The following is a 13,166-nucleotide window of genomic DNA, read 5'->3' as shown; positions in this document are numbered from 1 at the left end:
GTGTGTGTGTGTGTGTGTGTGTGTGCGTGTGCGTGTGCGTGTGCGTGTGCGTGTGCGTGTGTGTGAGAATGGACTTCTATAAAGGCATAGATTGTTTAGCCACAAAACTAGCATTGAATTATATAACTTCCCATGCCAGACAAACAGACAGGTAGCTAGGAGTGTGCATGTTGGGGAGGTTGAAGATATGTGTGTATGTGAGAGGGGAGGGATCTAACAAAACGCAGGCCTTGCACTCTTTTTTTCTGTTTCTCTGTCTCTCATATGGATGTTTTTCCTCCTTCAAACCCGTCCTTTTCCCTTTGTCCCGTTTTCTCTCCTTCTCTGTCTCTTTCTTTTCCTACCTCTCTCTCTCCTCTGTCTCGCTGTCTCTGACCCTCTCTGATCTCTTCGTTCCGGACCAACAGGAGCAGTAGCGGGTAAAGTTGTGTTCTCTCTCTCTTTCTCTTCTGCTGCGCTCTGACTGCTTGTCCTTCCGATCACACGGCTTTCCTCTCTTTCTTTTTTAAATCTGTCCGTCCTCATTGTCGCCCACGTCTTTATCTCTCTCTCTCTCTCTCTGTCGCCCACGTGTCTTTATCTCTCTCTCTCTCTGTCGTTCGCCCTGCTCTCTCTGTGGAACAGCTCGAACTAACATACGACTCAAATGAATTCAACATGAATCAAATGTGAATCGTTCATGTGTGAGTCTGAACTAAATCTAAAGCAAATCATAAGTGACTCAGAACAGACAATGAGAATAAAAAGAGTAGGGGACACAGAGTAATAGGTGAACCAAGTGAATCAAGTGAAGAGAAGGGGGAAGTGTGATAGTGTAGATACAGGTTCTGGGGGCTGGTCATGCTGGAGCTAGAGAGCAGAGGGAGACAGTGGAGGTTCTGGGGGCTGGTCATGCTGGAGCTAGAGAGCAGAGGAAGACAGTGGAGGTTCTGGGGGCTGGTCATGTTGGAGCTAGAGAGCAGAGGGAGACAGTGGAGGTTCTGGGGGCTGGTCATGCTGGAGCTAGAGAGCAGAGGAAGACAGTGGAGGTTCTGGGGCTGGTCATGCTGGAGCTAGAGAGCAGAGGAAGACAGTGGAGGTTCTGGGGCTGGTCATGCTGGAGCTAGAGAGCAGAGGAAGACAGTGGAGGTTCTGGGGGCTGGTCATGCTGGAGCTAGAGAGCAGAGGGAGACAGTGGAGGTTCTGGGGGCTGGTCATGCTGGAGCTAGAGAGCAGAGGAAGACAGTGGAGGTTCTGGGGCTGGTCATGCTGGAGCTAGAGAGCAGAGGAAGACAGTGGAGGTTCTGGGGGCTGGTCATGCTGGAGCTAGAGAGCAGAGGAAGACAGTGGAGGTTCTGGGGGCTGGTCATGCTGGAGCTAGAGAGCAGAGGGAGACAGTGGAGGTTCTGGGGGCTGGTCATGCTGGAGCTAGAGAGCAGAGGGAGACAGTGGAGGTTCTGGGGCTGGTCATGCTGGAGCTAGAGAGCAGAGGAAGACAGTGGAGGTTCTGGGGGCTGGTCATGCTGGAGCTAGAGAGCAGAGGGAGACAGTGGAGGTTCTGGGGGCTGGTCATGCTGGAGCTAGAGAGCAGAGGAAGACAGTGGAGGTTCTGGGGCTGGTCATGCTGGAGCTAGAGAGCAGAGGAAGACAGTGGAGGTTCTGGGGGCTGGTCATGCTGGAGCTAGAGAGCAGAGGGAGACAGTGGAGGTTCTGGGGGCTGGTCATGCTGGAGCTAGAGAGCAGAGGGAGACAGTGGAGGTTCTGGGGGCTGGTCATGCTGGAGCTAGAGAGCAGAGGAAGACAGTGGAGGTTCTGGGGGCTGGTCATGCTGGAGCTAGAGAGCAGAGGAAGACAGTGGAGGTTCTGGGGGCTGGTCATGTTGGAGCTAGAGAGCAGAGGGAGACAGTGGAGGTTCTGGGGGCTGGTCATGCTGGAGCTAGAGAGCAGAGGGAGACAGTGGAGGTTCTGGGGGCTGGTCATGCTGGAGCTAGAGAGCAGAGGGAGACAGTGGGGGTTCTGGGGGCTGGTCATGCTGGAGCTAGAGAGCAGAGGGAGACAGTGGAGGTTCTAGGGGCTGGTCATGCTGGAGCTAGAGAGCAGAGGGAGACAGTGGAGGTTCTGGGTCTGGTCATGCTGGAGCTAGAGAGCAGAGGGAGACAGTGGAGGTTCTGGGGGCTAGTCATGCTGGAGCTAGAGAGCAGAGGGAGACAGTGGAGGTTCTGGGGGCTGGTCATGTTGGAGCTAGAGAGCAGAGGGAGACAGTGGAGGTTCTGGGGCTGGTCATGCTGGAGCTAGAGAGCAGAGGGAGACAGTGGAGGTTCTGGGGGCGGGTCATGCTGGAGCTAGAGAGCAGAGGGAGACAGTGGAGGTTCTGGGGCTGGTCATGCTGGAGCTAGAGAGCAGAGGGAGACAGTGGAGGTTCTGGGGGCTGGTCATGCTGGAGCTAGAGAGCAGAGGGAGACAGTGGAGGTTCTGGGGCTGGTCATGCTGGAGCTAGAGAGCAGAGGAAGACAGTGGAGGTTCTGGGGGCTGGTCATGCTGGAGCTAGAGAGCAGAGGGAGACAGTGGAGGTTCTAGGGGCTGGTCATGCTGGAGCTAGAGAGCAGAGGAAGACAGTGAGTCCTAGGAAATACTGCTCATGGAGAACACACACACATACCTGCACACACGCAGAAACAGATGTGTAAACACACCCCTCCACACACACACACACACACACACACACACACGCACACACACACACACACACACACACACACACACACACACACACACACACACACACACACACACACACAGTCAGCCACCAGTAAGTAGCATTACATCTGGTGTAACAGCTGCAGCCGCAGCAGGAGGTTCTAGAAGACCTCAGGCATCCCCCACCATGACCTCTGACCTTGGAGAGGTCACAGCTGACCGTTTACCCCCTGAGGCTGAGTAGGGAAGACACAGGGAGAAATCTGGAGGCATCTCTCACTGAGATGCAAGTTAGTTAGTTCCTTAGTTAGTCAGCTAGCCACCTAGTTAGCTAGCCAGCTAGTTAGTTATTCATTCAGATCTTACAGTATATGCAATTGGGACAGGGTTACCTCCACCAACCAGGTGCTAGGGCTAGTCTCTCTTCTCTATATGACCAGATACTCAGAGAGAATCCTGTCCACTCCCACACATGTTAGTATGTCCACAGTCTCCCCTCTAAAAAAAAGAAAGAGGTTTGGCTTGGCATTTCAGTCCAGAAATGCCTGCACAATATGTTTGTCTTTGCCAAAGACCAAGAAACAATGTCATGCTGTTTGGGCTATGCTATGAAACCAGCTTGGGGAGGGGAGTGGTAGAGCTAGTGTCTCTGTGTAGAAAAGTTCCCCATTCCTCTAGCTATCAATGGAGAACAAGGTTTCAATACAGCATGGGAAGCTATAGGTTTCAAAGCAGCATGAGTAGACTGCACTGTTTCAGTATTTCAGTGCATGTGTTCGTGGGTTCAGCCACCTTGCTTAGTGTTGGATGATGCATTGCACAGTGCTAGAGTTGTTGAGAGTAGTTTGAATGGAACAATCCATTTTTATATAGCATGTAACAGCATACAGAAAGCTGAAAGTACAGTGCAACTTAACCTTGTAGAAGTAGTCTGTCATAATACAGCATGCTTTGTCAACTAACCGTGTCTGAGTTCCTGTCAGTGAGTGAACTCAGCAGCTACCTTCTAGGATTGGTCTCCTACTACTTCTTCTCTCTTCTATTTGAATCAAGAGGGGCTACGCCAGCTTCCTCCATGTCCTGCCCCCTCCCTCTCTGACTGTGTGTGTGTGTGTGTGTGTGTGTGTGCGTGTGCGTGTGCGTGTGCGTGTGCGTGTGTGTGTGTGTGTGTGTGAAACAGGGGGAGCAGTAAAGGGAAAGACATCAGCACAATCAAGTCTCTGAGGGTTCTGAGAGTGTTGCGACCTCTGAAGACTATCAAGCGTCTTCCAAAGCTCAAGGTACGTTCAACTCTAACCACGTTAATTACTGTCTGTTAACAGCCACATCCACCATTCTGATAAACATTTCTCCCAGGACCTTACAGTGTCCAGGCTGTTGGACCTCTTATTTGTCTCATTGTTAACCTTTATTTAAATCTGCACAGGGTTTTCTGGCTTTTTAGACTCTGCCCCAGTCGCATACAGATGGGCTGTGAGCCTTTGTTTGACTGTGTATCTCTGTGTCTCCAGGCTGTGTTTGACTGTGTTGTTGTGTATCTCTGTGTCTCCAGGCTGTGTCTGACTGTGTTGTTGTGTATCTCTGTGTCTCCAGGCTGTGTCTGACTGTGTTGTTGTGTATCTCTGTGTCTCCAGGCTGTGTCTGACTGTGTTGTTGTGTATCTCTGTGTCTCCAGGCTGTGTCTGACTGTGTTGTTGTGTATCTCTGTGTCTCCAGGCTGTGTCTGACTGTGTTGTTGTGTATCTCTGTGTCTCCAGGCTGTGTCTGACTGTGTTGTTGTGTATCTCTGTGTCTCCAGGCTGTGTCTGACTGTGTTGTTGTGTATCTCTGTGTCTCCAGGCTGTGTCTGACTGTGTTGTTGTGTATCTCTGTGTCTCCAGGCTGTGTTTGACTGTGTGGTCAACTCCCTGAAGAACGTCCTGAACATCCTCATCGTCTACATGCTCTTCATGTTTATATTTGCTGTGGTGGCCGTGCAGCTGTTCAAAGGAAGATTCTTCTTCTGCACTGACGAGTCCAAAGAGTTTGAGCGCGACTGCAGGTCAGGAGACACACTCATGAAGACACACATACTGTATGGACACATGATGTAGACACACACACACACAAACACACCCACACAAACACACCCACACAAACACACACACACACACACACACACACACACACACACACACACACACACACACACACACACACACACACACACACACACACACACACACACACACACACACACACACACACACAGTATTAAGTATGAACAATCTGTTGTGTGTTCCAGGGGCGAATATCTAGTCTATGAGCGGAATAATGAAGTGAAGGCGCAGAAGCGGGAGTGGAAGAAGTACGATTTCCACTACGACAACGTGCTTTGGGCCCTGCTCACCCTCTTCACCGTGTCTACCGGAGAGGGGTGGCCGCAGTAAGTACAGTACAGACACACACACACACACACACACACACACACACACACACACACACACACACACACACACACACACACACACACACACACACACACACACACACACACACACACACACACACACACACACACACACACACAGAGATAGACACACAGACACATGTTCATGCACACACACAAAAAACGATTTCTCTCTCTCTCTCTCAAACACACACACACATACGCACACACCCAAACACATAAACACAACCCCCAGCCAAACACAACCGCCCCACTCCCCCTATCGTAACCATCCCTCTCACCTCTCTACCTTCCACCAGGGTGCTGAAACATTCAGTGGATGCGACCTATGAGAATCAGGGCCCGAGCCCGGGGTACCGGATGGAGATGTCCATCTTTTACGTGGTGTACTTCGTGGTCTTCCCCTTCTTCTTCGTCAATATCTTCGTAGCTCTCATCATCATCACTTTCCAGGAGCAAGGAGACAAGATGATGGAGGATTACAGTTTAGAGAAAAACGAGGTGAGAAGAGAGGGACAGGAGGGGGAGGGAGAAGGCAGAGAGGTTGGAGAAGAATGACATGAAAAAGTGATGGCAAAGATACTGTATTTAAAAATATATATATATTTTATCTTATTTAACTGGGAAAGTCAGTTAAGAACAAATTCTTATTTACAATGACGGCCAACCCCGGCCAAACCCTAACCCGGGCGACGCTGGGCCAATTGTGCCCCGTCCTATGGGACTCCCAGTCACGGCCAGTTATGATACAGCCTTGAATCGAACCAGGGTCTGTAGTGACTCCTCTATCACTGAGATGCAGTGCCTTAGACCACTGCACCACTCTGGAATTGTAAAAAATTATAGCTATTATTTGTAACAACCCCAGGCTTTTAAGAGTGTGACAAAAACATCCAAGGGAGGATGCTCAGTTGGGACCGTGACTAGCATGCTCTCCTTAAGAACAGATGGCCTGGGTCAGGGGCGAAAATCTAATATCAACTTTGGAGGGGACAATTACATGAAATTTTCTCAAGAGCAATTCCTGAGGGGGACACCAAAAGTAGTGCTGTAACACATAGCCTACATTGTAATATGGTAAATGTATATTGAGGAACCAAAGAAATAAGGTGTTTGCCGTACTCCTAACTACCGGTACCCAAAACTACACAACTAATCACAACAGCAATACCATTGCCTTTAACAAATCTTAGTTCAGTCACCAGTTTAAGTTGAGAGTGGGGGTATCCATGGCATTTTCCAATTATGTTCTTATTTTACAAGTAAAAAAAATTGAGAACCTTTCATAATGTTGCCAAACAAAGACTCAACAAACTTACCTGAGACTCCCTGTCTCTGCCAGTCTGTCCCTGCATATCTGTCCCCAACTCTGCTGTCTGTGTGCCATCTGTTGCCTGCTCTGCCTAATGACATCATTGTGAAACATTTCCATTAGAATTTCATTTCTTTCTTATGAACATTTTATCAACTAGTCTTTGAGATATTAGGCTACTAGGGTTCTTACTATGCGTTTCGGTGTATTGAAAAATACTCTGATGTCCATCTTTTATTTTTCTGCCATTTTTCTACCTGGCTGGCTGGCTACACACACAGTGTGTAGGTTATTTACAGTAGGAGATGGGCTTCTATCATCTTCAATCATTCTATTTGGGCTTCGATCTAAAAGGTAGCTAGCAAATGTGAAACGGATTAAAATGACAAGAGTTGACAGCTGTATGAGTTCACCATTTACACAACATATGCTGCAACCTTTTGTAATTTTAAGAGTTTGTTTCATATTGGCTGGCTTCCAACAATAGCTGAATTTGCAAAGCTAGCGAGCACCAATTCCGTTTCAGTGGTGTTTGCTATAATCTTTTCTACCCGGGTTAAATAAAGGTGAAATAAAATAAATAAATAAAAGTTCCCTTGCGACAATTTAGCTTTTGCAACGAGACCATTAAATATATTTAAGACAATGGTAGAAGAGAGTGTAGTTCTGTTCAGTTTGGATTTCAGTTTATCGCTAACCTTATCACAGGGACTTTGAAGCACTAACTTACATCATCTACGCGCTGATCTTGGAATAAATTGACGATAGCAAAGATTCCATCTTTGACGACGCCACATAAATGGAATAGGTACTAGCTAGCTTAATAGTTAATATTTGCGCGCTAGCTCTGCATATTCAGCTAGTTTGTGTGCGCGATTGACTGGATTAACCTCACGTCAGTTACGTGCATTGAGTGCCTTTCAGACAGTAGATACGACCTCTCTGTTACCTAGCAAGCTAAGGAACTGGCAGTGGATCAAACCATTGTGAGGCAAGGGGTGGGGGGGTCGCAATCTTTTGAAACTTAAAAACGCGCTATTAAGTGTCTATAATCAGCACAATTGCTTTCATTGCGTATTATTAATATTATTTAAATTACATAGTTATGTTTCAGTGATATATTGGGGGGGACAAATCATATTTTTCCCAGGATGGGGGGGTCGTGTCCCCCCCGTCCCCCCCGGGATTTATGCCCCTGGCCTGGGTTCAACCCCCCCCAGTGGTGTAACCTAGTCCCGCAGGTCTCAAATAGTTGAGTCAAATGTTTAAGCCCTAGGCTAGAACCAACGCCTGATGAAGGCATTTTCTCAAACACATTGGTTGTAACAATAACATATACATTTTCACACACACTGGTTGAACCAATGTTGTTCCACGTCATTTCAATGAAATCATGTTGAACCAACTTGGAATAAAATGTTGAATCGATATCTACGCCCATTGGGAAACTTCGGTAACACTTTACTTGACATCCAGCGTCATAACACGTTATGACACGGTCATAACCTTTTATAATATGATCATATATTTAGACCTGTTGTGACATATATTGTGTTATTTTATGGCTGGTTATGACACCTACATAAGAGTGTCAAAACCCACAAAACCTACCACACAAGGCAAAACATCCCATTACACCATAGCCTACATGTCAACAGTAAGTTTACAGTATGTAGTAGAATTGTTTTTAAATTGACCATGTTAAATTATCATTGTAATTTTGCACACATTGATGTCAGACATGCACCTACCCCAATGCTCTGTTGATGAATGCAGGAGCAGATTTCAGGATCAGAACAACGCACCCTCTTTTTGACTGAGGGCATGTACGTGATAGGCCTATCTGGCTTATATGATTATGATGGTCATAATGCTACTTGACAGTGTCATAAAGTGTATTTTCTTAGTCCTAGTAAAGTGACACAGGATGTTCATAAGTTATTTATCCTGTGGCGGACTGCAATAGCATCGAATAGTCCCAGCGATATGCAACTGTTCAGGGAAGTCAGGAACCAATACACGCAGTCATTCAGGAAAGCAAAGGCTAGCTTTTTCAAACAGAAATTTGCATCCTGTAGCTCTAACTCCAAAAAGTTCTGGGACAGTGTAAAGTCCATGGAGAATAAGAGTACCTCCTCCCAGCTGCCCACTGCACTGAGGCTATGTAACACTGTCACCACCGATAAATACACGATAATCGAGAATTTCAATAAGCATTTCTCTACGGCTGGCCATGCTTTCCTCCTGGCTACCCCAACCACGGCAAACAGCTTCGCACCCACCGCAGCTACTTGCCCAAGCCTCCCCAGCTTCTCCTTCACCCAAATCCAGATAGCAGATGTTCTGAAAGAGCTGCAAAACCTGGAGCTGTACAAATCAGCTGGGCTAGACAATCTGGACCCTCTCTTTCTAAAATTATCTGCCGCCATTGTTGCAACCCCTATTACCAACCTCTCTTTCGTATCGTCCGAGATCCCTAAAGATTGGAAAGCTGCCGCGGTCATCCCCCTCTTCAAAGGGGGTGACACTCTAGACCCAAACTGTTATAGACCTATATCCTTCCTGCCCATTTTGAATCCCACTGTACCTTCTCCGCTGTGCAATCCAGTTTCTGAGCTGGTCACGGGTGTACCTCAGCCACGCTCAAGGAACTAAACGATATCATAACCACCATAAATAAAAGATTGTACTGTGCAGCCGTCTTCATCGACCTGGCTAAGGCTTTCGACTCTGTCAATCATTGCATTCTTATCGGCAGACTCAACAGCCTTGGTTTCTCAAATGACTGCCTCGCCTGGTTCACCAACTACTTCTCAGACAGAGTTCAGTGGGTCAAATCAGAGGGCCTGTTGTACGGACCTCTGGCAGTCTCTATGGGGGTACCACAGGGTTAAATTCTTGGATACATCAACAATGTCACTCTTGCTGCGGGTGATTCCCTGATCCACCTCTACGCAGACGACACCATTTTGTATACATCTGGCCCTTCTTTGGACACTGTGTTAACAATCCTCCAAACGAGCTTCAATGCCATACAACACTCCTTCTGTGGCCTCCAACTGCTCTTAAATGCAAGTAAAACTAAATGCATGCTTTTCAACCATTCGCTGCCCGCACCCGCCCGGCTGACTAGCATCACCACCCTGGACGGTTCTGACTTAGAATATGTGGACCACTACAAATACCTAGGTGTCTGGCTAGACTGTAAACTCTCTTTCCAGACTCATTAAACATCTCCAATCCAAAATGAAATCTAGAATCGGCTTTCTATTCCGCAACAAAGCCTCCTTCACTCATGCCGCCAAACATACCCTAGTAAAACTAACTATCCTACTGATCCTCGACTTTGGCGATGTCATTTAGAAAATAGCCTCCAACACTCTACTCAGCAAACTGGATGCAGTCTATCACAGTGCCATCCGTTTTGTCACCAAAGCCCCATATACCACCCACCACTGCAACCTGTATGCTCTAATCGGCTGGCCCTCGCTACATATTCGTCGCAAGACCCACTGGCTCCAGGTCATCTATAAGTCTTTGCTAGGTAAAGCTCTGCCTTATCTCAGCTCACTGGTCACGATAACAACACCCACCCGTAGCACGCGCTCCAGCAGGTATATCTCACTGGTCATCCCCAAAGCCAACACCTACTTTGGCCACCTTTCCTTCCAGTTCTCTGCTGCCAATGACTGGAACGAATTGTAAAAATCACTGAAGCTGGAGACTTATATTTCCCTCACTAACTTTAAACATCAGCTATCTGAGCAGCTAACCCGATCGCTGCAGCTGTACATAGCCCATCTGTAAATAGCCCATCCGATCTACCTACTTCATCCCCATATTGTTTTTATTTACTTTTCTGCTGTTTTGCACACCAGTATTTCTATTTGCACATCATCATCTGCACATCTATCACTCCAGTGTTAATTTGCTAAATTGTAATTCCTTGCTACTATAGCCTATTTATTGCCTTACTTCTTCACGCCATTTGCACACACTGTATATAGACTTAATTTTTTTTCTATTGTGTTATTGACTGTACGCTTGTTTATTCCATGTGTAACTCTGTGTTATTGTTTGTGTCGCACTGCTTTGCTTTATCTTGGCCAGGTCGCAGTTGTAAATGAGAACTTGTTCTCAACTAGCCTACCTGGTTAAATAAAGGTGAAATAAAATGGTAAAAAATGTATAAAAATTTCAAATATGATAGGAAAAAAACATGACTGTAAAGAATTCATTACAACAACAAAGGATTTAAGTTACAAACTTTCAAACAATTGGAACTCAAACAAATGGAACAAATGAAAAAAAAAAGTTGAATAAATGTGGGTTTTGACACTCTTATGTAGGTGTCATAACCAGCCATAAAATAATTAAATATATGTCACAACAGGTGACATATTTGGTCATGACAGTGTTATGACCATATTATGACAGGTTGTGACAAGTTATGTCAGCTGTTATGACATAGTTGCTGAAAATCTTCTCATCTTTAGAACAAAAGCCTACACATCCTGTGGGTTTGCAGGATCAGGGTTGAAGACCACAGCACTTTCAGTCAGATATTAACCCATTGTTGTCTGTCTGTGTATGTGTGTGTTTCCAGAGAGGCTGCATAGACTTCGCCATTAATGCCAAACCGTTGACGCGACACATGCCTAAGAACAAGCAAAGCTTCCAGTATCGCATGTGGGAGTTTGTGGTGTCGCCGCCATTCGAGTATACAATCATGGCTATGATCGCACTCAATACTATCGTACTGATGATGAAGGTACAACAAGCCTGGACACACTGATTATATCACTTCATATATACCGTCACTCCTTTCACACACACACATCTATCTATCTATCTATCTATCTATCTATCTATCTATCTATCTATCTATCTATCTATATATCTATCTATCTATCTATCTATCGGATATAACTAATGTTTCTGCCTCTGTGTGTGCTAACCTGTGTGAGTGTCTCTATCTGTCTTCATATGTGTCTTCCTCTCTGTCTGTGGTTGTCTGTGTCTCTGTGTGTGTTTGGATGTGTCTTCCTCTCTGTCTGTGGTTGTCTGTGTCTCTGTGTGTGTTTGGATGTGTCTTCCTCTCTGTCTGTGGTTGTCTGTGTCTCTGTGTGTGTTTGGATGATATGTGTCATGTTCCTTTATGCATTTATTTCTGTCTCTGTATTTGTGTTATTGTGAATTTCTGTGTACTTGTGTATGTCTATGTGCATATATTTGTATATGCATGCATGTGCAAATATTTGTGCATGTGTGTGCGCATGTGTGTGTGTGTGTGTGTTTGTGTATGTGTGTATGTGTGTAGTATGACGGAGCCTCTCCGGCCTACGAGGCTGTGCTGGCCAACCTGAACATCGTGTTCACCTCGCTGTTCTCCATGGAGTGTGTGCTCAAGATCATCGCCTTTGGAGTGCTGGTAAGTGTGTCACACATGTCTTCCAATGATGATAGGAATGAATTTTAGATGTAACTAACTACATATAACTAACTAACTAATCAATCTATTAATCTAACATGCCAAAGCTTGCCCTCAAAGTATAGTCCTATAGCAATCTGAGAATGTAACTAATTAGCTAGCTAACTACATGTAACTAACTACATTGAATCTAATGATCTGTCTATCTGTCTCTCTATCTACTATCTACTGGTAGTATGTGTATAAATGTATAGAGATTATTATTGTTTTTCCCAGTTAATAAGCTATGTGTACTGTAGCAGTCACCTGGGTATTGAGAGACAAATAGCTGTAGTCAGTGGAAGGTGTGCAGACACTGAGAGATAGAGGGATGGGTGAGAGGAGAATGAAGGAGAGGAGAGAGGCACAGAGGAGACAGTTTGAGGAAGAGTGGTGGGAAGATATATGGAGAAGAGGGGGAATAATTAGAGGAGAGAGAGAGATAAAGAGAGAGAGGGGAGGGGGGGAGAGAGAGAGAGAGAGGGTGGGGAGAGAGAGAGAGAGAGAGAGAGAGAGAGAGAGAGAGAGAGAGAAAGAGAGAGTTTTTAGATTTAAATATCCTTTATTGGGTCTGGGAACCCTCAACACAATAAACACTGAAACAAAACCGTGGTTACACATCAATTAGAAACACAACACCAAATCTTCCTCCACACTAACTCTACACAACAGCCTCTGAATACCCCATATACTCATAAACAGATCAATGTTGTTAACCATTTTGGCAATAGGCAAACTCAACCCTCAGTCTCGCTGCCAACATCCCCTCCAGCATTCCCACCACATCCACAGACCCCTGTCCCCGAATACTGTTCTTTCATGTCTTCCATATTGCTAATTTAGCTGCCCCTGACACAAAATTAAGCAAGAGAACTACACCCCTTCAACTAAACCTGTACTTTGGCCCAAAATATAAACTGTTGGGAAGAGAAAACCTTTCCCAGAGCAGAGAACCAGCTAGTGATCAGGTCAATGATTCCGACCAACCTGGGACACTGTAAGAACAGATGTGCCAGAGATTCAGACTCTGGTGTGTCCAAAAACATAAACACCTGTCGCCGAAAACACATAACCTGTTTCTAAGCCGGGTGTTTGAAACGACATAACCTGTTTCAAAGCCGGGTGTTTGCAACCCAATGGGACAATCTTAATTGAACTTGCGAACTTCCCAAACCGCAATAACTCGCGCTTCAATAGCTCATTGGGAATAAACGGCGGTACATTTGAAATCGTTACCCTTGTTGACAGAGAAAAAAGCT

At 46.0% G+C, this 13,166-nt stretch overlaps 1 protein-coding gene across 1 annotated transcript in view; it reads left to right on the top strand.

Annotated features, from left to right (window-relative positions):
* Positions 1-13,166, top strand: part of LOC115196908 (voltage-dependent P/Q-type calcium channel subunit alpha-1A) — a 145,287-nt gene that overhangs the window by 64,112 nt on the left and 68,009 nt on the right. The window contains exons 27-33 of the mRNA XM_029757962.1: positions 408-419; positions 3,857-3,956; positions 4,557-4,717; positions 4,961-5,101; positions 5,425-5,626; positions 11,044-11,208; positions 11,758-11,868. Of these exons, the coding sequence (XP_029613822.1) occupies positions 408-419; positions 3,857-3,956; positions 4,557-4,717; positions 4,961-5,101; positions 5,425-5,626; positions 11,044-11,208; positions 11,758-11,868 (892 nt within the window). The remainder of the gene's footprint in view (positions 1-407; positions 420-3,856; positions 3,957-4,556; positions 4,718-4,960; positions 5,102-5,424; positions 5,627-11,043; positions 11,209-11,757; positions 11,869-13,166) is intronic.

Source organism: Salmo trutta, chromosome 1, assembly GCF_901001165.1.
Source record: "Salmo trutta chromosome 1, fSalTru1.1, whole genome shotgun sequence".
Taxonomy (NCBI): domain Eukaryota; kingdom Metazoa; phylum Chordata; class Actinopteri; order Salmoniformes; family Salmonidae; genus Salmo; species Salmo trutta.
The sequence above is the reverse complement of the archived record's forward strand: the minus strand, read 5'-3'. Positions and strand labels throughout refer to the sequence as shown.